Raw genomic sequence first — 27,926 nt, 5'->3', positions numbered from 1 at the left:
ACTGAGGAGACAGATAACCATGACGACCCACCCATTTACTGAAGAGACAGAAAACCATGACGACCCACCCATTTACTGAGGAGACAGATAACCATGACGACCCACCCATTTACTGAGGAGACAGAAAACCATGACGACCCACCCATTTACTGAGGAAACAGAAAACCATCTTACTGCCAGTCACCAGACCACCTAGTGTGACTCCCTACCCCTCAACACAGTAACTCCCTACCCCTCTGACAGGTGACTCCCTACCCCTCAACACAGTTACTCCCTACCCCTCAACACAGTAACTCCCTACCCCTCAACACAGTAACTCCCTACCCCTCAACACAGTAACTCCCTACCCCTCAGCACAGTTACTCCCTACCCCTCAGCACAGTTACTCCCTACCCCTCTGACAGGTAACTCCCTACCCCTCAACACAGTAACTCCCTACCCCTCAACACAGTAACTCCCTACCCCTCTGACCGGTAACTCCCTACCCCTCAACACAGTGACTCCCTACCCCTCAACACAGTGACTCCCTACCCCTAAACACAGTAACTCCCTACCCCTCTAACAGGTAACTCCCTACCCCTCAACACAGTAACTCCCTACCCCTCAACACAGTTACTCCCTAACCCTCAACACAGTAACTCCCTACCCCTCTAACAGGTGACTCCCTACCCCTCAACACAGTAACTCCCTACCCCTCAACACAGTAACTCCCTACCCCTCTGACAGGTGACTCCCTACCCCTCAACACAGTAACTCCCTACCCCTCAACACAGTAACTCCCTACCCCTCAACACAGTAACTCCCTACCCCTCAACACAGTAACTCCCTACCCCTCAACACAGTAACTCCCTACCCCTCAACACAGTAACTCCCTACCCCTCTAACAGGTGACTCCCTACCCCTCTGACAGGTGACTCCCTACCCCTCTGACAGGTGACTCCCTACCCCTCAACACAGTAACTCCCTACCCCTCAACACAGTAACTCCCTACCCCTCAACACAGTAACTCCCTACCCCTCAACACAGTTACTCCCTACCCCTCTAACAGGTAACTCCCTACCCCTCTAACAGGTGACTCCCTACCCCTCAACACAGTAACTCCCTACCCCTCAACACAGTAACTCCCTACCCCTCAACACAGTAACTCCCTACCCCTCAACACAGTGACTCCCTACCCCTCAACACAGTAACTCCCTACCCTCTGACAGGTGACTCCCTACCCCTCAACACAGTAACTCCCTACCCCTCAACACAGTAACTCCCTACCCCTCAACACAGTTACTCCCTACCCCTCTAACAGGTAACTCCCTACCCCTCTAACAGGTGACTCCCTACCCCTCAACATAGTAACTCCCTACCCCTCAACACAGTGACTCCCTACCCCTCAACACAGTAACTCCCTACTGCTCTAACAGGTAACTCCCTACCCCTCTAACAGGTGACTCCCTACCCCTCAACACAGTAACTCCCTACCCCTCAACACAGTAACTCCCTACCCCTCTGACAGGTGACTCCCTACCCCTCTGACAAGTGACTCCCTACCCCTCTGACAGGTGACTCCCTACCCCTCAACACAGTAACTCCCTACCCCTCTGACAGGTGACTCCCTACCCCTCTGACAGGTGACTCCCTACCCCTCTGACAGGTGACTCCCTACCCCTCTGACAGGTGACTCCCTACCCCTCTAACAGGTGACTCCCTACCCCTCAACACAGTGACTCCCTACCCCTCTAACAGGTGACTCCCTACCCCTCTGACAGGTGACTCCCTACCCCTCAAGACAGCAACTCCCTACCCCTCAACACAGTGACTCCCTACCCCTCTGACAGGTGACTCCCTACCCCTCAACACAGCAACTCCCTACCCTTCAACACAGTGACTCCCTACCCCTCAACACAGTGACTCCCTACCCCTCTGACAGGTGACTCCCTACCCCTCTGACAGGTGACTCCAGAGTAGCCCTCAATGCAGGAACACTGGTATTTGTCAGGTCCTGTGTTGCTGCAGGTTCCTCCATTCAGACAGGGCTGTTTGGTCCCACAGAAGTTCAGATCTGAGAGAAGGGGGGAGGAGAGAAGAGAGAGAGAGAGGGGGAAGAGAGAGAGAGCGAGAGAGAGAGAGGGGGGGAAGGAGAGAGAGAGAGAGAGAGGGAAGAGAGGAGAGCGAGAGAGAGAGAGAGGGGGGAGGAGAGAGGGGGAGGAGAGAGAGAGAGAGAGAGAGAGAGAGGGGGGAGGAGAGAGAGAGTAATGAGTGTGGTGGCACTATGAGTAATGGTGGCATTATGAAAAACTATGAGTAATGGTGGCATTATGAGTAACTATGAGTAATGGTGGCATTATGAGTAACTATGAGTAATGGTGGCACTATGAGTAATGGTGGCACTATGAGTAATGGTGGCACTATGAGTAATAGTGGCACTATGAGTAATGGTGGCACTATGGGTAATGGTGGCATTATGAGTAACTATGAGTAATGGTGGCACTATGAGTAATGGTGGCACTATGAGTAATGGTGGCACTATGAGTAATGGTGGCACTATGAGTTATGGTGGCACCATGGGTAATGGTGGCATTTTGAGTAACTATGAGTAATGGTGGCACTATGAGTAATGATGGCACTATGAGTAATGGTGGCACAATGAGTAATGGTGGCACTATGGGTAATGGTGGCATTATGAGTAACTATGAGTAATGGTGGCACTATGAGTAATGGTGGCATTATGAGTTATGGTGGCACTATCAGTAACGGTGGCACTATGAGTAACGGTGGCACTATGAGTAATGGTGGCACTAAGAGTAATGGTGGCACTAAGAGTAATGGTGGCACTATGAGTAATGGTGGCATTATGAGTAATGGTGGCATTATGAGTAATGGTGGCATTATGAGTAACTATGAGTAATGGTGGCACTATGAGTAATGGTGTCATTATGAGTAATGGTGGCACTATGAGTAATGGTGGCACTATCAGCAATGGTGGCACTATGAGTAATGGTGGCTCTATGAGTAATGGTGGCACTATGAGTAATGGTGGCGCTATGAGTAATGGTGGCGCTATGAGTAATGGCTGCAATATGAGTAACGATGGCACTATGAGTAATGGTGGCACTATGAGTAACGTGGCACTATGAGTAATGGTGGCATTATGAGTAACTATGAGTAATGGTGGCACTATGAGTAATGGTGGCATTATGAGTAATGGTGGCACTATGAGTAATGGTGGCACTATCAGTAATGGTGGCACTATGAGTAATGGTGGCACTATGAGTAATGGTGGCATTATGAGTAATGGTGGCACTATGAGTAATGGTGGCACTATGAGTAATGGTGGCACTATGAGTAATGGTGGCACAATGAGTAACGGTGGCACTATGAGTAACGGTGGCACTATGAGTAACGGTGGCACTATGAGTAACGGTGGCACTATGAGTAACGTGGCACTATGAGTAATGGTGGCACTATGAGTAAAGGTGGCATTATGAGTAACATAGGTGGCATTATGAGTAACTATGAGTAATGGTGGCACTATAAGCAATGGTGGCATTATGAGTAACTATTAGTAATGGTGGCACTATGTGTAATGGTGGCACTATGAGTAATGGTGGCACTATGAGTAATGGTGGCATTATGAGTAACTATGAGTAATGGTGGCACTATGAGTAATGGTGGCATTATGAGTAATGGTGGCACTATCAGTAACGGTGGCACTATGAGTAACGGTGGCACTATGAGTAATGGTGGCACTAAGAGTAATGGTGGCACTATGAGTAATGGTGGCACTATGAGTAACGTGGCACTATGAGTAATGGTGGCATTATGAGGAGCTATGAGTAATGGTGGCACTATGAGTAATGGTGGCACTATCAGTAATGGTGGCACAATGAGTAATGGTGGCACTATGAGTAATGGTGGCACTATGAGTAATGGTGGCATTATGAGTAATGGTGGCATTATGAGTAACGGTGGCACTATGAGTAACGGTGGCACTATGAGTAACGGTGGCACTATGAGTAACGGTGGCATTATGAGTAACGGTGGCACTATGAGTAACGGTGGCACTATGAGTAACGGTGGCACTATGAGTAACGGTGGCATTATGAGTAACGGTGGCACTATGAGTAATGGTGGCACTATGAGTAACGGTGGCACTATGAGTAACGGTGGCACTATGAGTAATGGTGGCACTATGAGTAACGGTGGCACTATGAGTAACGGTGGCATTATGAGTAACGGTGGCACTATGAGTAATGGTGGCACTATGAGTAACGGTGGCACTATGAGTAACGGTGGCACTATGAGTAACGGTGGCACTATGAGTAATAGTGGCACTATGAGTAATGGTGGCACTATGGGTAATGGTGGCATTATGAGTAACTATGAGTAATGGTGGCACTATGAGTAATGGTGGCACTATGAGTAATGGTGGCACTATGAGTAATAGTGGCACTATGAGTAATGGTGGCACTATGGGTAATGGTGGCATTATGAGTAACTATGAGTAATGGTGGCACTATGAGTAATGGTGGCACTATGAGTAATGGTGGCACTATGAGTAATGGTGGCACTATGAGTTATGGTGGCACCATGGGTAATGGTGGCATTTTGAGTAACTATGAGTAATGGTGGCACTATGAGTAATGATGGCACTATGAGTAATGGTGGCACAATGAGTAATGGTGGCACTATGGGTAATGGTGGCATTATGAGTAACTATGAGTAATGGTGGCACTATGAGTAATGGTGGCATTATGAGTTATGGTGGCACTATCAGTAACGGTGGCACTATGAGTAACGGTGGCACTATGAGTAATGGTGGCACTAAGAGTAATGGTGGCACTAAGAGTAATGGTGGCACTATGAGTAATGGTGGCATTATGAGTAATGGTGGCATTATGAGTAATGGTGGCATTATGAGTAACTATGAGTAATGGTGTCATTATGAGTAATGGTGGCACTATGAGTAATGGTGGCACTATCAGCAATGGTGGCACTATGAGTAATGGTGGCTCTATGAGTAATGGTGGCACTATGAGTAATGGTGGCGCTATGAGTAATGGTGGCGCTATGAGTAATGGCTGCAATATGAGTAACGATGGCACTATGAGTAATGGTGGCACTATGAGTAACGTGGCACTATGAGTAATGGTGGCATTATGAGTAACTATGAGTAATGGTGGCACTATGAGTAATGGTGGCATTATGAGTAATGGTGGCACTATGAGTAATGGTGGCACTATGAGTAACGGTGGCACTATGAGTAACGGTGGCACTATGAGTAACGGTGGCACTATGAGTAATGGTGGCACTATGAGTAATGGTGGCACTATGAGTAAAGGTGGCACTATGAGTAACGGTGGCACTATGAGTAATGGTGGCACTATGAGTAATGGTGGCACTATGAGTAACGGTGGCACTATGAGTAACGGTGGCACTATGAGTAACGGTGGCATTATGAGTAACGGTGGCACTATGAGTAACGGTGGCACTATGAGTAACGGTGGCACTATGAGTAACGGTGGCACTATGAGTAATGGTGGCACTATGAGTAATGGTGGCACTATGAGTAACGGTGGCACTATGAGTAATGGTGGCACTATGAGTAATGGTGGCACTATGAGTAATGGTGGCACTATGAGTAACGGTGGCACTATGAGTAATGGTGGCACTATGAGTAATGGTGGCACTATGAGTAACGGTGGCACTATGAGTAATGGTGGCACTATGAGTAATGGTGGCACTATGAGTAATGGTGGCATTATGAGTAACGGTGGCACTATGAGTAATGGTGGCACTATGAGTAATGGTGGCACTATGAGTAACGGTGGCACTATGAGTAATGGTGGCACTATGAGTAATGGTGGCACTATGAGTAACGGTGGCACTATGAGTAATGGTGGCACTATGAGTAATGGTGGCACTATGAGTAATGGTGGCACTATGAGTAACGGTGGCAAGTGAAGTATTTAAGAGAATAGTTTCATTCCAACTGTAACGTAGAGAGAAAAGTGTGACTCAGTAAAACAACATTTGACAAAGAAAACATGGGAGAAAACATTGGAGGGACACTATAAAACAGGGCCGCCTACGCCTGAGGAAGGGAGGTGTGTGAACAAGAGACAGCATAGGAATAAAGTCTACCTTTGTCACAGAGATGTCCTCCCCAGTGGGTATCACACAGACACTGCCATGGCTCAACACAGGTCCCATGGATACAGCCAGGATGAGGAATACACTGATCACAGTACTGCCCCTGCCAGCCATACAGACACCTGGAGAACACACACACACACACACACACACACACACACACACACACACACACACACACACACACACACACACACACACACACCAGTGGTGTCACTAGGCCTTGGGGATTGAGCCCTAAACCTTTAGACCAGGTGTCCAACTCATTCCACAGAGGGCTGAGAGTGGGGGGGGGGTTTCGCTCCAACCTTTATACTTGATTGATTATTTAAGAAGGTCACTAATTAGTAAAGAACCTCCCTCACCTGGTTGTCTAGGTCTTAATTAAAGGAAAAACCTGCAGTCGCTAGGCCCTCGGTGGAATGACTTGGACACCTCTTCTTTAGATGGTTTTCAGTCTCACAGGAGTTTCCATCATCATCTCACAGGAGTTTCCATCATCATCATCATCATCGTCATTATTACGGACTGGAGTGTGGACCTCGGTGTATCTTTCAAACACCCACGTGGGTTATTATTCTCCTAAAAACCAATGAGTGGACGGGAGAGGTAGGACTTGCAGCACGTCAAAAATAGAACCAAGTTTGTTTTACACATGCGAGCAGTTTGGAATGAAATTATTTAATAACATGTGTGGGACAGAAAAAGAGAGAGAGAGAGAGCGAGGAAGTGAAGGAGAGAACGAGCGTCAAAGTGCACAAGAAAGAGCGCTTCGGTACTGTGGGGTTCTTTAATCAGTTTGTCTCAGACAGGTCAGAGCCTGTTGAGTTGTATGGAGATTTTTGGCAATACACTGTAGATGTACAGTATGTCCTCCAGAGTGTAGAGTCTAGATAGATAGATCTCTTAGTGTTCTAATCTCTCAGTGTTCTAATCTCTGTGTTCTAATCTCTTCTAATCTCTCAGGGTTCTAATCTCTCAGGGTTCTAATCTCTCAGTGTTCTAATCTCTGTGTTCTAATCTCTGTGTTCTAATCTCTTCTAATCTCTCAGGGTTTTAATCTCTCAGGGTTCTAATCTCTCAGTGTTCTAATCTCTCAGTGTTCTAATCTCTCAGTGTTCTAATCTCTGTGTTCTAATCTCTTCTAATCTCTCAGGGTTCTAATCTCTCAGGGTTCTAATCTCTCAGGGTTCTAATCTCTTATAATCTCTCTGTGTTCTAATCTTTTATAATCTCTCAGTGTTCTAATCTTTTATAATCTCTCAGTGTTCTAATCTCTCAGTGTTCTAATCTCTTATAATCTCTCAGTGTTCTAATCTCTCAATGTTCATCTCAAAGTGCACCAAATTCATTTTTTTTTTTACATTTTATTTATTTTTTCCTCCAAGGGAAGGAAAGCTTTGGGCTAAGCCCCCAATATCTTCAAATCTTAGAAACGCCAGACACACACACAGGTAGTTAAGGTATCTACACCTCTTTCTCTCTCTCGGTGTGTGTGTGGTGTGTATATCCGACACATAGGGCCCTATACAGTGCATTGAGAAAGTACTCAAACCCCTTTCACGCTACACCATAATGTCAAAGCGAAAACGGGTTCAATTTTTGGGGGGCAAAAAAATAAACTGAAATACCTTATTTACATAAGTATTCAGACCCTTCGCTATGAGACTTGAAATTAAGCTCAGGTGTATCCTGTTTCCATTGATCATCCTTGAGATGTTTCTATGACTTGATTGGAGTCCACCTGTGTTAAATTCAATTAATTGGACATGATTTGGAAAGGCACACACCTGTCTATATAAGGTCCCACAGTTGACAGTGCATGTCAGAGCAAAAACCAAGCCATGAGGTCGAAGGAGTTGAATGCAGAGCTCTGAGACAGGATTGTGTCGAGGCACAGATCTGGGGAAGGGTACCAACAAATGTCTGCAGCATTGAAGGTCCCCAATAACACAGTGGCCTCCATCATTCTTAAATAGAAGTGGTTTGGAACTACCAAGACTCTTCCTAGAGCTGGCCGCCTGGCCAAACTGAGCAATCGGGGGAGAAGGGCTTTGGTCAGGAAGGTGACCAAGAACCCGATGGTCACTCTGACAGAACTCCAGAGTTCCTCTGTGGAGATGGGAGAACCTTCCAGAAGGACAACCATCTCTGCAGCACTCCACCAATCAGGCCTTTATGGTAGAGTGGCCAGATGGAAGCCACTCCTCAGTAAAAGGCACATGACAGTCCGCTTGGAGTTTGCCAAAAGGCATTTAAAGAATCTGACCATGAGAATCAAGATACTCTGGTCTGATGAAACCAAGATTGAACTCTTTGGCCTGAATGCCAAACGTCACATCCGAAGGAAACCTGGCACCATCTCTACAGGGAAGTGTGGTGGTGGCAGCATCATGCTGGGAGACTAGTCAGGATCGAGGCAAAGATGAACGGAGCAAAGTACAGAGAGATCCTTGATGAAAACATGCTCCAGAGCGCTCAGGACCTCAGACTGGGGCGAAGGTTCACCTTCCAACAGGACAATGACCCTAAGCACACAGGGTGGCAGGTAGCCTAGTGGTTAGAGCGTTGGACTAGTAACCAGCAGGTAGCCTAGTGGTTAGAGCGTTGGACTAGTAACCAGCAGGTAGCCTAGTGGTTAGAGCGTTGGACTAGTAACCAGCAGGTAGCCTAGTGGTTAGAGCATTGGACTTGTAAGCGAAAGGTTGCAAGATCAAATCCCTGAGCTGACAAGGTAAAAATCTGTCATTCTGCCCCTGAACAAGGCAGTTAACCCACTGTTCCTAGGCTGTCATTGAAAATAAGAATTTGTTCTTAACTGACTTGCCTAGTTTAAATAAAGGTAAAAAAAAATTCATAAATAGCCAAGACAACACAAGTGGCTTCAGAATATCAAGAGTGTGCAAAGCTGTCATCAAGGTAACGGGTGGCTAAATTTAAGAATCTCAAATACCAAATATATTTTGATTTGTTTAACACTTTTTTGATTACTACATGATTCAATATGTGTTATTTCATAGTTTTGATGTCTTCACTATTATTCTACAATGTAGAAAATAGTAACAATCCTTGAATGAGGTGTCCAAACTTTTCTAATGTTTCTACTGTTTCTAATGTTTCTACTGTTTCTACTGTTTCTAATGTTTTGTAAAAGTGATATTTCGGTTTTAATTTTAATAAATTAAAAACCTGTTTTTTGCTTTATCATCGTGGGGTATTGCGTGTAGATTGATGAGACTTTTTTTTTTTTGAAAAAGGCTGTAACCTAACAAAATGTGGAAAAAGTCAAGGGGTCTGAATACTTTCCCATGGCACTATACACACACACACACACACACACACACACACACACACACAGCCATGCTGTTTATGTAAGAGCATTTTCAACAATGCGTGGGAAACAAACATAAGTATTTAGCGTGAACCAACACAAAACCCAAAATTACAGCTGGTTCCCAAGGGGACCGTTAGCAAGGCTAAAATTAGCATGATGTGGACAGACTGTCTCTCTCCGTCTGTCCTCACCAAACAGACATGGTTTGGCAGTAGTAAGACTTCCCTTCTGTGGCAGGACCATCACTCTGCCTGCTCATCCTGTTCACTACGCCGATGTCGTTGTTCTTAGCAATAGATAGTACATCATAGAGCAGGGCTCTCCAACCCTGTTCCTGGAGATACCCTCCTGGAGGTTTTAACCCTGTTCCTGGAGAGATACCCTCCTGTAGGTTTTAACTCCAACCCTGTTCCTGGAGAGATAACCCTCCTGTAGGTTTACACTCCAACCCTGTTCCTGGAGAGATACCCCTCCTGGAGGTTTTCACTCCAACCTTAATCTAACACACCTGATTCTAATAATTACCTGGTTGATAAACTGGAGAGAAACTTACAGTAGGGTATCTCTCCAGGAACAGGGTTGGAGTGTAAACCTACAGGAGGGGTATCTCTCCAGGAACAGGGTTGGAGTGTAAACCTACAGGAGGGGTATCTCTCCAGGAACAGGGTTGGAGTGTAAACCTACAGGAGGGTTATCTCTCCAGGAACAGGGTTGGAGTTAAAACCTACAGGAGGGTATCTCTCCAGGAACAGGGTTAAAACCTCCAGGAGGGTATCTCTCCAGGAACAGGGTTGGAGTTAAAACCTCCAGGAGGGTCTTTCTCCAGGAACAGGGTTGGAGTTAAAACCTACAGGAGGGTCTCTCTCCAGGAACAGGGTTGGAGTGTAAACCTACAGGAGGGTATCTCTCCAGGAACAGGGTTGGAGTTAAACCCCTCCAGTAGGGTATCTCTCCAGGAACAGGGTTGGAGTGTAAACCTACAGGAGGGGTATCTCTCCAAGAACAGGGTTGGAGTTAAAACCTCCAGGAGGGTCTCTCTCCAGGAACAGGGTTGGAGTGTAAACCTACAGGAGGGTATCTCTCCAGGAACAGGGTTGGAGTGTAAACCTACAGGAGGGTATCTCTCCAGGAACAGGGTTGGAGTGTAAACCTACAGGAGGGTATCTCTCCAGGAACAGGGTTGGAGTTAAAACCTCCAGGAGGGGTATCTCTCCAGGAACAGGGTTGGAGAGCCCGGTCATAGATGAATTCTTAATTTATCCTCAAAGGGAAACTAATTACCAGTCAGAAATGACATATAGACAGCACACAATGAACCAAAAAAGTGGCAAAGTGCCTTGATTTTCATCAGTAACAACAAACATAGGCACAGACACAAAAATACGCACACATGATAACATACGCACTATACACACACACACACACACACGGATTTTGTGTTGTAGATATGTGGTAATACAGTAGTGGCATGAGGGAACACAGTTAATCTGTTGTGAAATCTGTTCTGAACGTTTTTAAAATTGTATAACTGCCTTAATTTTGCCAGACACCAGGAAGAGTAGCTGCTGCCTTGACAGGAACTAATGGGGATCCATAATAAACACTAGGAAGAGTAGCTGCTGCCTTGGCAGGAACTAATGGGGATCCATAATAAACCCCAGGAAGAGTAGCCGCTGCCTTGGCAGGAACTAACGGGGATCCATAATAAACCCCAGGAAGAGTAGCTGCTGCCTTGGCAGGAACTAATGGGGGACCCATAATAAACCCCAGGAAGAGTAGCTGCTGCCTTGGCAGGAACTAATGGGGATCCATAATAAACCCCAGGAAGGGTAGCTGCTGCCTTGGCAGGAACTAATGGGGGATCCATAATAAACCCCAGGAAGAGTAGCTGCTGCCTTGGCAGGAACTAATGGGGATCCATAATAAACTCCAGGAAGAGTAGCTGCTGCCTTGGCAGGAACTAATGGGGATCCATAATAAACCCCAGGAAGAGTAGCTGCTGCCTTGGCAGGAACTAATGGGGATCCATAATAAACCCCAGGAAGAGTAGCTGCTGCCTTGGCAGGAACTAATGGGGATCCATAATAAACCCCAGGAAGAGTAGCTGCTGCCTTGGCAGGAACTAATGGGGGATCCATAATAAACCCCAGGAAGAGTAGCTGCTGCCTTGGCAGGAACTAATGGGGGATCCATAATAAACCCCAGGAAGAGTAGCTGCTGCCTTAGCAGGAACTAATGGGGATCCATAATAAACCCAATACTATGAAGATTTGTTCTGTTGTTGTTGAAGGGAGGGCCAGAACAGTACAGAACATACTAACAGGCTCGGGTCGGATGCGGACAACAGATTGTCACTATCACAGGAAGGCGGTTGTGGATGGTTATTGATAATTGCGGGCGGGTGAACAAACATCTCACCCGAGCATCACTAACACACACAACCCACGAGGGACGAGCGAGCCGGGAGAGAGAGATGAGATTAGCGGAGAGAGAAACAGACTGGCTGTAAAAATAAAGGCGGTGGTTAAGTCAATCTCTCTCTGTGATTAAAGAAGCTATTCACATCATATATCTACTCTAGGACAAACAGAGCAGAAAGAGGAGGATTCCACAGTGGGACCATAGCTCTTCTGTTAACAAGGCCCTGAGTCCTTCCAGCCAAACTGTTTACAAGGCCCTGAGTCCTTCCAGCCAAACTGTTAACAAGGCCCTGAGTCCTTCCAGCCAAACTGTTAACAAGGCCCTGAGTCCTTCCAGCCAAACTGTTTACAAGGCCCTCAGTCCTTCCAGCCAAACTGTTAACAAGGCCCTGAGTCCTTCCAGCCAAACTGTTAACAAGGCCCTGAGTCCTTCCAGCCAAACTGTTAACAAGGCCCTCAGTCCTTCGAGCCAAACTGTTATCAAGGCCCTCAGTCCTTCCAGCCAAACTGTTAACAAGGCCCTCAGTCCTTCCAGCCAAACTGTTAACAAGGCCCTCAGTCCTTCCAGCCAAACTGTTAACAAGGCCCTCAGTCCTTCCAGCCAAACTGTTACCAAGGCCCTCAGTCCTTCCAGCCAAACTGTTAACAAGGCCCTCAGTCCTTCCAGCCAAACTGTTAACAAGGCCCTCAGTCCTTCCAGCCAAACTGTTAACAAGGCCCTCAGTCCTTCCAGCCAAACTGTTACAAACGTCTAGTATTTATAATGTGATTTGGACTCAGTTACACTTTCAGGACTGTCCCCGTCATTTCTCAGCAGTTTGGCTGACAAACGCCATCAACTTTAACACTGTCCTCTGCTCTGCTCTGCTCTGCTCTCAGCCCATTTCTGTTGAAGAACATCCTCTTGCCAAACTGCAGAGGGACAGGACTGTGGTTCTGAAAGTGCCCATTTTCAATGCCAGAGGATACCAAGTCTGGTCTTTAGCCTAACCTAAATGATAGTCTGGTCTTTAGCCTAACCTAAATGATAGTCTGGTCTTTAGCCTAACCTAAATGATAGTCTAGTCTTTAGCCTAACCTAAATGATAGTCTGGTCTTTAGCCTAACCTAAACGATAGTCTGGTCTTTAGCCTAACCTAAACGATAGTCTGGTCTTGTCTGTAGCTTACATTGTTTTCACAGTACAGTATTCATTCATCCATAGAGCAGGGCACACCAATAGATTAGATAACATTGACGAAAAAGTGTCACTTCTCAATATCACAACATTTGACAAACAAAATTTAAAGGGAAACAACAATTGAGGATGACTCAATGAGAATTGTGAAATGTAAAAGGCGGCCACGGCATAATTTCAACCTCAACAGATGTTACTGGCCTGCCTGACAGCAGGGCATGTAGCCAGCAAAGGAAAGCACCTGGCTGCAGCCATTCAGCTGGAAGCACTACACACTATGTTTGTTGTCTGTGTTCCTGCCTGCTGTGTGCGGCGGTCATGCATTTCCCTATGGTGGGAAAGTAGCTCTTTGAGTAAATAAGAGCGCTTGCTGCGGTTTGCCCAGACTAGTTATCTGGCTGGCAGAGTCCATCTAAACAGAGTCAACCTGGTGAGGTCACATCTTAGAGCGCTATTAGAGGTCTGCACACTTCTCCACTCTAAAGCCTCGGTTCCTTTGGAACTTTAAAGTCAACCCAGGTTGGACTGGCCGTGGTGGGCTGGCTGGCTGGCCCTGGTGGGCTGGCTGGCTGGCCCTGGTGGGCTGGCTCTGGTGGGCTGGCTGGCTGGCCCTGGTGGGCTGGCTGGCTGGCTGGCCCTGGTGGGCTGGCTGGCTGGCCCTGGTGGGCTGGCTGGCTGGCCCTGGTGGGCTGGCTGGCTGGCTGGCCCTGGTGGGCTGGCTGGCTGGCTGGCCCTGGTGGGCTGGCTGGCTGGCCCTGGTGGGCTAGCTTGAATTGCGTTTCCAGTGCCTCTAGAACTTAGAAATGATTTAATGTTGCTAGGTAGCCAATGTGACTGTGCAACTAGCTAGCTTTGCTAATGTTGCTAGCTAGCTAACTAGATTTTGTAGGAAGTCCTTTGGCTACAACTAGCTAGATATCTAGTAAGCTAGCGAGATGTTGAAGAAATAATTTATTTCACCCTCACCACACTGTAACTAACATTATGCCATACTCTTGCCAATGTCAGTTAGCCAAGTCTTTGCTAGCATAACAAGCTAGCTTAATTCCTACCTTGTTTGCCATGGCATTTAGCTCTAGCTCGCTAGGTTAGCTTTCAATAATGTACTCATTATGACCTGACTAGCAAAAACCTCTTGCTAGCTAACATTAGCATGCTAGCTGTCATTCAAGGGCTGACTGCTCTCATAACAGTTTTCTTGCAAAAACAAATGGTTTGGATTGAGCTAAAGTGTCCGTCTACTGCAGTTCATGTGCTAGATAACTGCAACAAACCCAGACATGTCAGAATTCAGCCGTGGTCAGCTGGTGGTTGCACAGTAACCGAACATAGACCGACTTCTACAACGGTCGAGAATCACTTGTAAAAAACTAAGCTGCGCTGGTCTGGCTTTCCTCTGTCCGAGCTCGAATTCGGCCCGAAAGCTCCAATGGTAATGGGGCTTAAGTCTTGTACACTTTCTCATATCCAGCGCCTTCAGAAAGCATTCACACCTTTTTACTTTTTCTACATTTTTGTTGTTGTTGTTGTTGTTACAGCTTGAATTTAAAATGGATTAAATGGAGATGTTGTGTCACTGGCCTACATTTTTTTACATTTACATTTTTAGTCATTTAGCAGACACTCTTAACCAGAACAACTTACAGTAGTGAATACATACATTTCATACCATGCATTTTTTTTTGTACTGGCCCCCCGTGGGAATTGAACCCACAACCCTGGCATTGCAAACACCATGCTCTACCAACTGAGCTACAGGGAAGGCTACAAATAATACCCCATAATATCAAAGTGGAATTAGGTTTATAGAAAAAAATAAAATAAAAATTAAATAAATAAATAAAAATTTAAAAAAATAAATATGAAATAGCTGAAATGTCGAGTCTGTCTGCTTTCCAGCAGACACTGGGAGACAAATTCACCTTTCAGCAGGACAATAACCTAAAACACAATGCCAAACATACACTGGAGTTGCTTACCAATACAATATTGAATGTTCCTGAGTGGCCGAGTGACAGTTTGGACGTAAATCGGCTTGATAATCTATGGTAAGACTTGAAAATGGCTGTCTAGCTATGATCAACAACCACCTTGACAGAGCATGAAGAATTTTAAAAGAATAAAAATGGGCAAATATTGTACAATCCAGGTGTTCAAAGCCATTCGACTGACCCAGAAAGACAGCTGTAATCACTGCCAACGGTGATTCTAACATGTATTGACTCAGGGGTGTGAATACTAATGTAAATTAGATATTTCTGTATTTTATTTTCAATACATTTACAAAATTGTCTAAAAACATATTTGCACTTTGTCGTTATGGGGTATTGTGTGTACATGGGTGAGAAAAATATATATTTAACCAATTTTGAATTCAGGTTGTAACCACAAAAATGTGGAATGAGTCAAGGTGTATGAAGGCACTGTAGATTAAACAATGGTGGAAACCCCCTCAAGCCAATGTTTACACCAATCCTTTGCTTTAAAGGCAATGACGGGGAGTGTACATGTGCAGAAATATAGCCACACCTAGCTAGGCACAACAACAATACAACACAGGCCAAGACAGTTGGGCCTGGAGCTGTTACAATACAGACCAAGACAGTTGGACCTGGAGCTGTTACAATACAGACCAAGACAGTTGGACCTGGAGCTGTTACAATACAATACAGACCAAGACAGTTGGGCCTGGAGCTGTTACAACACAGACCAAGACAGTTGGGCCTGGAGCTGTTACAATACAACACAGACCAAGACAGTTGGGCCTGGAGCTGTTACAATACAGGCCAAGACAGTTGGACCTGGAGCTGTTACAATACAGACCAAGACAGTTGGACCTGGAGCTGTTACAATACAATACAGACCAAGACAGTTGGGCCTGGAGCTGTTACAACACAGACCAAGACAGTTGGACCTGGAGCTGTTACAATACAATACAGACCAAGACAGTTGGACCTGGAGCTGTTACAATACAATACAGACCAAGACAGTTGGGCCTGGAGCTGTTACAATACAATACAGACCAAGACAGTTGGGCCTGGAGCTGTTACAATACAGACCAAGACAGTTGGGCCTGGAGCTGTTACAATACAACACAGACCAAGACAGTTGGACCTGGAGCTGTTACAATACAATACAGACCAAGACAGTTGGGCCTGGAGCTGTTACAATACAACACAGACCAAGACAGTTGGGCCTGGAGCTGTTACAATACAATACAGACCAAGACAGTTGGACCTGGAGCTGTTACAATACAATACAGACCAAGACAGTTGGGCCTGGAGCTGTTACAATACAGACCAAGACAGTTGGACCTGGAGCTGTTACAATACAGACCAAGACAGTTGGACCTGGAGCTGTTACAATACAGACCAAGACAGTTGGACCTGGAGCTGTTACAACACAGGCCAAGACAGTTGGGCCTGGAGCTGTTACAATACAACACAGACCAAGACAGTTGGACCTGGAGCTGTTACAATACAACACAGACCAAGACAGTTGGACCTGGAGCTGTTACAATACAATACAGACCAAGACAGTTGGGCCTGGAGCTGTTACAATACAACACAGACCAAGACAGTTGGGCCTGGAGCTGTTACAATACAATACAGACCAAGACAGTTGGACCTGGAGCTGTTACAATACAATACAGACCAAGACAGTTGGGCCTGGAGCTGTTACAATACAGACCAAGACAGTTGGACCTGGAGCTGTTACAATACAGACCAAGACAGTTGAACCTGGAGCTGTTACAATACAGACCAAGACAGTTGGGCCTGGAGCTGTTACAATACAATACAGACCAAGACAGTTGGGCCTGGAGCTGTTACAATACAATACAGACCAAGACAGTTGGGCCTGGAGCTGTTACAATACAGACCAAGACAGTTGGGCCTGGAGCTGTTACAATACAGACCAAGACAGTTGGACCTGGAGCTGTTACAATACAATACAGACCAAGACAGTTGGACCTGGAGCTGTTACAATACAATACAGACCAAGACAGTTGGACCTGGAGCTGTTACAATACAACACAGACAGTTGGACCTGGAGCTGTTACAATACAGACCAAGACAGTTGGACCTGGAGCTGTTACAATACAATACAGACCAAGACAGTTGGGCCTGGAGCTGTTACAATACAGACCAAGACAGTTGGACCTGGAGCTGTTACAACACAGACCAAGACAGTTGGACCTGGAGCTGTTACAATACAGACCAAGACAGTTGGGCCTGGAGCTGTTACAATACAATACAGACCAAGACAGTTGGACCTGGAGCTGTTACAATACAGACCAAGACAGTTGGACCTGGAGCTGTTACAATACAACACAGACCAAGACAGTTGGACCTGGAGCTGTTACAATACAGACCAAGACAGTTGGACCTGGAGCTGTTACAATACAACACAGACCAAGACAGTTGGACCTGGAGCTGTTACAATACAGACCAAGACAGTTGGACCTGGAGCTGTTACAACACAGACCAAGACAGTTGGGCCTAGAGCTGTTACAACACAGACCAAGACAGTTGGGCCTGGAGCTGTTACAATAAAATACAGACCAAGACAGTTGGGCCTGGAGCTGTTACAATACAGACCAAGACAGTTGGACCTGGAGCTGTTACAATACAGACCAAGACAGTTGGGCCTGGAGCTGTTACAATACAACACAGACCAAGACAGTTGGGCCTGGAGCTGTTACAATACAATACAGACCAAGACAGTTGGACCTGGAGCTGTTACAGCACAGACCAAGACAGTTGGACCTGGAGCTGTTACAATACAACACAGACCAAGACAGTTGGACCTGGAGCTGTTACAATACAGACCAAGACAGTTGGACCTGGAGCTGTTACAATACAACACAGGCCAAGACAGTTGGGCCTGGAGCTGTTACAATACAGACCAAGACAGTTGGACCTGGAGCTGTTACAATACAACACAGGCCAAGACAGTTGGGCCTGGAGCTGTTACAATACCATACAGACCAAGACAGTTGGGCCTGGAGCTGTTACAATACAATACAGACCAAGACAGTTGGACCTGGAGCTGTTACAACACAGACCAAGACAGTTGGGCCTGGAGCTGTTACAATACAGACCAAGACAGTTGGACCTGGAGCTGTTACAATACAGACAAAGACAGTTGGACCTGGAGCTGTTACAATACAATACAGACCAAGACAGTTGGACCTGGAGCTGTTACAATACAATACAGACCAAGACAGTTGGACCTGGAGCTGTTACAATACAGGCCAAGACAGTTGGACCTGGAGCTGTTACAATACAATACAGACCAAGACAGTTGGACCTGGAGCTGTTACAATACAACACAGGCCAAGACAGTTGGGCCTGGAGCTGTTACAATACAGGCCAAGACAGTTGGACCTGGAGCTGTTACAATACACACCAAGACAGTTGGACCTGGAGCTGTTACAATACAACACAGACCAAGACAGTTGGACCTGGAGCTGTTACAATACAGACCAAGACAGTTGGGCCTGGAGCTGTTACAATACAATACAGACCAAGACAGTTGGACCTGGAGCTGTTACAGCACAGACCAAGACAGTTGGACCTGGAGCTGTTACAATACAACACAGACCAAGACAGTTGGACCTGGAGCTGTTACAATACAGACCAAGACAGTTGGACCTGGAGCTGTTACAATACAACACAGACCAAGACAGTTGGACCTGGAGCTGTTACAATACAGACCAAGACAGTTGGACCTGGAGCTGTTACAATACAACACAGACCAAGACAGTTGGGCCTGGAGCTGTTACAATACAATACAGACCAAGACAGTTGGACCTGGAGCTGTTACAGCACAGACCAAGACAGTTGGACCTGGAGCTGTTACAATACAACACAGACCAAGACAGTTGGACCTGGAGCTGTTACAATACAGACCAAGACAGTTGGACCTGGAGCTGTTACAATACAACACAGGCCAAGACAGTTGGGCCTGGAGCTGTTACAATACAGACCAAGACAGTTGGACCTGGAGCTGTTACAATACAACACAGGCCAAGACAGTTGGGCCTGGAGCTGTTACAATACAATACAGACCAAGACAGTTGGGCCTGGAGCTGTTACAATACAATACAGACCAAGACAGTTGGACCTGGAGCTGTTACAACACAGACCAAGACAGTTGGGCCTGGAGCTGTTACAATACAGACCAAGACAGTTGGACCTGGAGCTGTTACAATACAGGCCAAGACAGTTGGACCTGGAGCTGTTACAATACAATACAGACCAAGACAGTTGGACCTGGAGCTGTTACAATACAACACAGGCCAAGACAGTTGGGCCTGGAGCTGTTACAATACAGGCCAAGACAGTTGGACCTGGAGCTGTTACAATACAGACCAAGACAGTTGGACCTGGAGCTGTTACAATACAATACAGACCAAGACAGTTGGGCCTGGAGCTGTTACAACACAGACCAAGACAGTTGGACCTGGAGCTGTTACAATACAATACAGACCAAGACAGTTGGACCTGGAGCTGTTACAATACAATACAGACCAAGACAGTTGGGCCTGGAGCTGTTACAATACAACACAGACCAAGACAGTTGGACCTGGAGCTGTTACAATACAACACAGACCAAGACAGTTGGACCTGGAGCTGTTACAATACAATACAGACCAAGACAGTTGGGCCTGGAGCTGTTACAATACAACACAGACCAAGACAGTTGGGCCTGGAGCTGTTACAATACAATACAGACCAAGACAGTTGGACCTGGAGCTGTTACAATACAATACAGACCAAGACAGTTGGGCCTGGAGCTGTTACAATACAGACCAAGACAGTTGGACCTGGAGCTGTTACAATACAGACCAAGACAGTTGAACCTGGAGCTGTTACAATACAGACCAAGACAGTTGGGCCTGGAGCTGTTACAATACAATACAGACCAAGACAGTTGGGCCTGGAGCTGTTACAATACAATACAGACCAAGACAGTTGGGCCTGGAGCTGTTACAATACAGACCAAGACAGTTGGGCCTGGAGCTGTTACAATACAGACCAAGACAGTTGGACCTGGAGCTGTTACAATACAATACAGACCAAGACAGTTGGACCTGGAGCTGTTACAATACAATACAGACCAAGACAGTTGGGCCTGGAGCTGTTACAATACAGACCAAGACAGTTGGACCTGGAGCTGTTACAATACAGACCAAGACAGTTGGGCCTGGAGCTGTTACAATACAATACAGACCAAGACAGTTGGGCCTGGAGCTGTTACAATACAATACAGACCAAGACAGTTGGGCCTGGAGCTGTTACAATACAATACAGACCAAGACAGTTGGGCCTGGAGCTGTTACAATACAGACCAAGACAGTTGGGCCTGGAGCTGTTACAATACAGACCAAGACAGTTGGACCTGGAGCTGTTACAATACAATACAGACCAAGACAGTTGGACCTGGAGCTGTTACAATACAACACAGACAGTTGGACCTGGAGCTGTTACAATACAGACCAAGACAGTTGGACCTGGAGCTGTTACAATACAATACAGACCAAGACAGTTGGGCCTGGAGCTGTTACAATACAGACCAAGACAGTTGGACCTGGAGCTGTTACAACACAGACCAAGACAGTTGGACCTGGAGCTGTTACAATACAGACCAAGACAGTTGGACCTGGAGCTGTTACAATACAGACCAAGACAGTTGGGCCTGGAGCTGTTACAATACAATACAGACCAAGACAGTTGGACCTGGAGCTGTTACAATACAGACCAAGACAGTTGGACCTGGAGCTGTTACAATACACACCAAGACAGTTGGACCTGGAGCTGTTACAATACAACACAGACCAAGACAGTTGGACCTGGAGCTGTTACAATACAGACCAAGACAGTTGGACCTGGAGCTGTTACAATACAACACAGACCAAGACAGTTGGACCTGGAGCTGTTACAATACAGACCAAGACAGTTGGACCTGGAGCTGTTACAACACAGACCAAGACAGTTGGGCCTAGAGCTGTTACAACACAGACCAAGACAGTTGGGCCTGGAGCTGTTACAATAAAATACAGACCAAGACAGTTGGGCCTGGAGCTGTTACAATACAGACCAAGACAGTTGGACCTGGAGCTGTTACAATACAGACCAAGACAGTTGGACCTGGAGCTGTTACAATACAGACCAAGACAGTTGGGCCTGGAGCTGTTACAATACAACACAGACCAAGACAGTTGGGCCTGGAGCTGTTACAATACAATACAGACCAAGACAGTTGGACCTGGAGCTGTTACAGCACAGACCAAGACAGTTGGACCTGGAGCTGTTACAATACAACACAGACCAAGACAGTTGGACCTGGAGCTGTTACAATACAGACCAAGACAGTTGGATCTGGAGCTGTTACAATACAACACAGGCCAAGACAGTTGGGCCTGGAGCTGTTACAATACAGACCAAGACAGTTGGACCTGGAGCTGTTACAATACAACACAGGCCAAGACAGTTGGGCCTGGAGCTGTTACAATACAATACAGACCAAGACAGTTGGGCCTGGAGCTGTTACAATACAATACAGACCAAGACAGTTGGACCTGGAGCTGTTACAACACAGACCAAGACAGTTGGGCCTGGAGCTGTTACAATACAGACCAAGACAGTTGGACCTGGAGCTGTTACAATACAGACCAAGACAGTTGGACCTGGAGCTGTTACAATACAATACAGACCAAGACAGTTGGACCTGGAGCTGTTACAATACAATACAGACCAAGACAGTTGGACCTGGAGCTGTTACAATACAACACAGGCCAAGACAGTTGGGCCTGGAGCGGTTACAATACAACACAGGCCAAGACTGTTGGACCTGGAGCTGTTACAATACAGACCAAGACAGTTGGGCCTGGAGCTGTTACAATACAACACAGACCAAGACAGTTGGGCCTGGAGCTGTTACAATACAGACCAAGACAGTTGGGCCTGGAGCTGTTACAATACAGACCAAGACAGCTGGACCTGGAGCTGTTACAATACAACACAGACCAAGACAGTTGGGCCTGGAGCTGTTACAATACAATACAGACCAAGACAGTTGGACCTGGAGCTGTTACAATACAATACAGACCAAGACAGTTGGACCTGGAGCTGTTACAATACAGACCAAGACAGTTGGGCCTGGAGCTGTTACAATACAACACAGACCAAGACAGTTGGGCCTGGAGCTGTTACAATACAATTCAGACCAAGACAGTTGGACCTGGAGCTGTTACAATACAGACCAAGACAGTTGGACCTGGAGCTGTTACAACACAGACCAAGACAGTTGGGCCTGGAGCTGTTACAATACAATACAGACCAAGACAGTTGGGCCTGGAGCTGTTACAATACAATACAGACCAAGACAGTTGGGCCTGGAGCTGTTACAATACAGACCAAGACAGTTGGGCCTGGAGCTGTTACAATACAGACCAAGACAGTTGGGCCTGGAGCTGTTACAAGGGAAAGCCACACCAAGGCTTTGTTCCAAATGGCACCCTATATTCCCTATACAGTGCACTACTTCTGAGCAGGGCCCATAGGGAAATAGGGTGCGATTTGGGACTCCGTAAATGGTAAAATGACATGCACAATGCACACTAGCGTGCTTCTGTGGTGCAGGGAATCTCAGCCCACAGAGTTGACTTATATACATGCATCCGACAGCAGCCATACCTTTTCCATCCTTGCTGGAGGCTTTTGTACATTGTCTGAACTTTCGGTTTTTCATGCAGAAGCTCGGCTAACTAAGTTCCTGGGTTTAAAAAATTTTTTTTTTTACATATGGCACATAACGCTGAGATGTGCTTCTCCTGTATCTCACAGCTTTGTTTGTGTCTCTGGGTCTCAGTTCAGCTAGACTGGCTTAGTTTGGTTTACTGTTCTGTTTTGGCCTCATGTCAAAGTCAAGTGTTCCTGGGAAGATCCCGTTTTATCTTCTATTCAGTCGCTTTGTTTTGTTTTTTCTCTCACGCTCTGACGTCACTAGTTTTCCCTCTGCATGTTTTGGTTGTGAATCCCAAAGGGCACACTGTTCTCTACATAGTGCACTACTTTAGCCAGATCCCAATAGGCCCTAGACTAAAGTAGTGCACTAGATAGGGAACGGGGTTCCATTTGTGAGGCATCCTGTCATCTCTAATGGCTAAGTGGAACTGTAGTACACAACGCCCTATTGATAACCATCTCAGCTTGGCTCTGACCCTTCTCCTTGCGTCATTAAAATCGAAATCTTATTGGGTCACATACACGTGTTTAGCAGATGTTATTGCAGGTGTAGCAAAACGCTTGTGTTTCTAGCTCCGACGGAGCAGTAATATATAACAATTTCACTTCATATACCCAATACACACACATCTAAAGTAAAGGAATGGAATTAAGAATATATAAATATATGGATGAGCAATGTCAGTGGCATAGACTATAATACAGTAGAATAGAATACAGTATATACATATGAGATGAGTAATACATAGACTAAGATACAGTAGAATAGGATAGAATAACCATCCTCATACAGACAATGGGCCGGCTGGCATCTATCCCAATAGACATCCTCATACAGACAACGGCTGGCATCTATCCCAATAGACATCCTCATACAGACAACGGCTGGCATCTATCCCAATAGACATCCTCATACAGACAACGGCTGGCTGGCATCTATCCCAATAGACAACCTCATACAGACAACGGCTGGCTGGCATCTATCCCAATAGACATCCTCATACAGACAACGGCTGGCTGGCATCTATCCCAATAGACAACCTCATACAGACAACGGCTGGCATCTATCCCAATAGACATCCTCATACAGACAATGGGCTGGCTGGCATCTATCCCAATAGACATCCTCATACAGACAACGGCCGGCTGGCATCTATCCCAATAGAGATCCTCATACAGACAACGGCTGGCATCTATCCCAATAGACATCCTCATACAGACAACGGCTGGCATCTATCCCAATAGACATCCTCATACAGACAATGGGCTGGCTGGCATCTATCCCAATAGACAACCTCATACAGACAACGGCTGGCATCTATCCCAATAGACAACCTCATACAGACAACGGCTGGCATCTATCCCAATATACATCCTCATACAGACAGGCACCAAGCCAAGGTTCCATCAGTCTGCTTTTGGAACCGCTCAGAATTCCATAGCGATTCTCTGTTACATTCCGTAACGTAATGGTCTATTAGGCAAAAAGTGGAACTGCCGAGGACACGCCCAATCCCTTGGCCGGCACGCAGACAGAACCATGAACAGACAGAGGGACAAGGGTTGGGTTAAATTCAGACCCCCCCCCCATCCGTCCCTCCCTCCCTCTCCCCCATCCCTCCATCCCAATCATCCATCCCTCCCTCCCTCTCCCCCATCCCTCCCTCTCCTCCATTCCAATCATCCCCCCATCCCTGAGCCCTTACTAGTACCCCTACACACATAACCCCTATTACCATCTTATAGCCAGCTAGAACACAGCTCAACTCCCTCAGCTAGAACACAGCTCCACTCCCTCAGCTAGAACACAGCTCCACTCCCTCAGCTAGAACACAGCTCCACTCCCTCAGCTAGAACACAGCTCCACTCCCTCAGACCCTACAGCCAACTAGAACACAGCTCCACTCCCCCAGCTAGAACACAGCTCCACTCCTTCAGCTAGAACACAGCTCCACTCACTCAGCTAGAACACAGCTCCACTCCCCCAGACACTATAGCCAGCTAGAACACAGCTCCACTCCCCCAACTAGAACACAGCTCCACACCCCCAGACCCTATAGCCAGCTAGAACACAGCTCCACTCCCCCAGCTAGAACACAGCTCCACTCCCTCAGACCCTATAGCCAACTAGAACACAGCTCCACTCCCTCAGCTAGAACACAGCTCCACTCCCTCAGCTAGAACACAGCTCCACTCCCTCAGCTAGAACACAGCTCCACTCCCCCAGACCCTATAGCCAGCTAGAACACAGCTCCACTCCCTCAGCTAGAACACAGCTCCACTCCCTCAGCTAGAACACAGATCCACTCCCTCAGCTAGAACACAGCTCCACTCCCTCAGACCCTATAGCCAGCTAGAACACAGCTCCACTCCCCCAACTAGAACACAGCTCCACTCCCTCAGACCCTATAGCCAGCTAGAACACAGCTCCACTCCCTCAGCTAGAACCCAGCTCCACTCCCCCAGACCCTATAGCCAGCTAGAACACAGCTCCACTCCCACAGCTACAACACAGCTCCACTCCCTCAGACCCTATAGCCAGCTAGAACACAGCTCCACTCCCCCAACTAGAACACAGCTCCACTCCCTCAGACCCTATAGCCAGCTAGAACACAGCTTCACTCCCACAGCTAGAACACAGCTCCACTCCCTCAGACCCTATAGCCAGCTAGAACACAGCTCCACTCCCACAGCTAGAACACAGCTCCACTCCCTCAGACCCTATAGCCAGCTAGAACACAGCTCCACTCCCTCAGACCCTATAGCCAACTAGAACATAGCTCCACTCCCCCAGCTAGAACACAGCTCCACTCCCCCAGCTAGAACACAGCTCCACTCCCTCAGACCCTATAGCCAGCTAGAACACAGCTCCACTCCCTCAGCTAGAACACAGCTCCACTCCCTCAGCTAGAACACAGCTCCACTCCCTCAGCTAGAACACAGCTCCACTCCCTCAGACCCTACAGCCAGCTAGAACACAGCTCCACTCCCTCAGCTAGAACACAGCTCCACTCCCTCAGCTAGAACACAGCTCCACTCCCTCAGACCCTACAGCCAACTAGAACACAGCTCCACTCCCCCAGCTAGAACACAGCTCCACTCCCCCAGCTAGAACACAGCTCCAGTCCCTCAGCTAGAACACAGCTCCACTCCCCCAGCTAGAACACAGCTCCACTCCCCCAGCTAGAACACAGCTCCACTCCCTCAGCTAGAACACAGCTCCACTCCCTCAGCTAGAACACAGCTCCACTCCCTCAGCTAGAACACAGCTCCACTCCCTCAGACCCTACAGCCAACTAGAACACAGCTCCACTCCCTCAGCTAGAACACAGCTCCACTCCCCCAGCTAGAACACAGCTCCACTCCCTCAGCTAGAACACAGCTCCACTCCCCCAGCTAGAACACAGCTCCACTCCCCCAGCTAGAACACAGCTCCACTCCCTCAGCTAGAACACAGCTCCACTCCCTCAGCTAGAACACAGCTCCACTCCCTCAGCTAGAACACAGCTCCACTCCCTCAGACCCTACAGCCAACTAGAACACAGCTCCACTCCCTCAGCTAGAACACAGCTCCACTCCCTCAGCTAGAACACAGCTCCACTCCCTCAGCTAGAACACAGCTAAACTCCCCCAGCTAGAACACAGCCCCACTCCCCCAGACCCTATAGCCAGCTAGAACACAGCTCCACTCCCTCAGACCCTATAGCCAGCTAGAACACAGCTCCACTCCCTCAGACCCTATAGCCAGCTAGAACACAGCTCCACTCCCTCAGACCCTATAACCAGCTAGAACCCAGCTCCACTCCCCCAGCTAGAACACAGCTCCACTCCCCCAGCTAGAACACAGCTCCACTCCCTCAGCTAGAACACAGCTCCACTCCCTCAGCTAGAACACAGCTCCACTCCCTCAGCTAGAACACAGCTCCACTCCCTCAGACCCTACAGCCAGCTAGAACACAGCTCCACTCCCCCAGCTAGAACACAGCTCCACTCCCCCAGCTAGAACACAGCTCCACTCCCCCAGCTAGAACACAGCTCCACTCCCTCAGCTAGAACACAGCTCCACTCCCTCAGACCCTATAGCCAGCTAGAACCCAGCTCCACTCCCCCAGCTAGAACACAGCTCCACTCCCCCAGCTAGAACACAGCTCCACTCCCCCAGCTAGAACACAGCTCCACTCCCTCAGCTAGAACACAGCTCCACTCCCCCAACTAGAACACAGCTCCACTCCCCCAGCTAGAACACAGCTCCACTCCCTCAGACCCTACAGCCAGCTAGAACACAGCTCCACTCCCTCAGCTAGAACACAGCTCCAATCCCTCAGCTAGAACACAGCTCCACTCCCTCAGACCCTATAGCCAGCTAGAACACAGCTCCACTCCCCCAGCTAGAACACAGCTCCACTCCCTCAGCTAGAACACAGCTCCACTCCCTCAGCTAGAACACAGCTCCACTCCCTCAGACCCTACAGCCAGCTAGAACACAGCTCTACTCCCCCAGCTAGAACACAGCTCCACTCCCATACCAGGGACCTGGGGATTAAGCTGCATAGCACATGATGAAATGCTGTTTGTCAAGTAATAAATCCTGATGGCATAAATATCATGGCAGACATTGAAAATGAAAAGCATATTCCAGTTATTCGTGGAGAGAAAAGAAGGGGAGGAAAGAGCGACTTACTTGCAGTCATCAGGCTCTTTGCAGTGTCCATGTTCTGTACTGCAGCCCTGCCGGCAGATAGCTGGAGAGGAGAGAGGGAGGGAAGGAGGGGTGGACGGATAGAGGGAGGAGGAGGAGGAGGAAGGAGAGGTGTTGGAGGAGTGGAGGACGTTGAGCGACGGAGCGAAGCGTGGGGGGGTAAGGGAGAGGAAGAAAGCACAAATTAGCACAAACGTCACTAAATACCTGTTGGCAGTATTAAGTGACGTTTGTTAGCAGTTTGGCACCTAATGTCTATTGACATTTGATACACGCAAGTATAAAAAGATAGGAAGTTAATCAACAACTTGAAGATCCATCCCAGTGTTTCCATAGCCTTGTATTCCCCTTTCTCCAACACCCGAAATAATAATCATCATCATCATTCTATAGCCTCCAG

At 47.4% G+C, this 27,926-nt stretch overlaps 1 protein-coding gene across 1 annotated transcript in view; it reads right to left on the bottom strand.

The window, feature by feature from the left end:
* The window catches only part of LOC115200905 (protein jagged-1b-like), a 91,068-nt gene that overhangs the window by 21,251 nt on the left and 41,891 nt on the right, over positions 1-27,926 (bottom strand). Inside the window, exons 5-7 of the mRNA XM_029764019.1 lie at positions 27,509-27,569; positions 6,136-6,266; positions 1,934-2,053 (exon numbers count right to left, since the gene is read on the bottom strand). Coding sequence (XP_029619879.1) covers positions 1,934-2,053; positions 6,136-6,266; positions 27,509-27,569 — 312 coding nt within the window. The remainder of the gene's footprint in view (positions 1-1,933; positions 2,054-6,135; positions 6,267-27,508; positions 27,570-27,926) is intronic.

This window comes from Salmo trutta, chromosome 10, assembly GCF_901001165.1.
Source record: "Salmo trutta chromosome 10, fSalTru1.1, whole genome shotgun sequence".
NCBI lineage: Eukaryota > Metazoa > Chordata > Actinopteri > Salmoniformes > Salmonidae > Salmo > Salmo trutta.
Note: the sequence above shows the minus strand (reverse complement) of the source record. Positions and strands in the feature narration are given on the sequence as shown.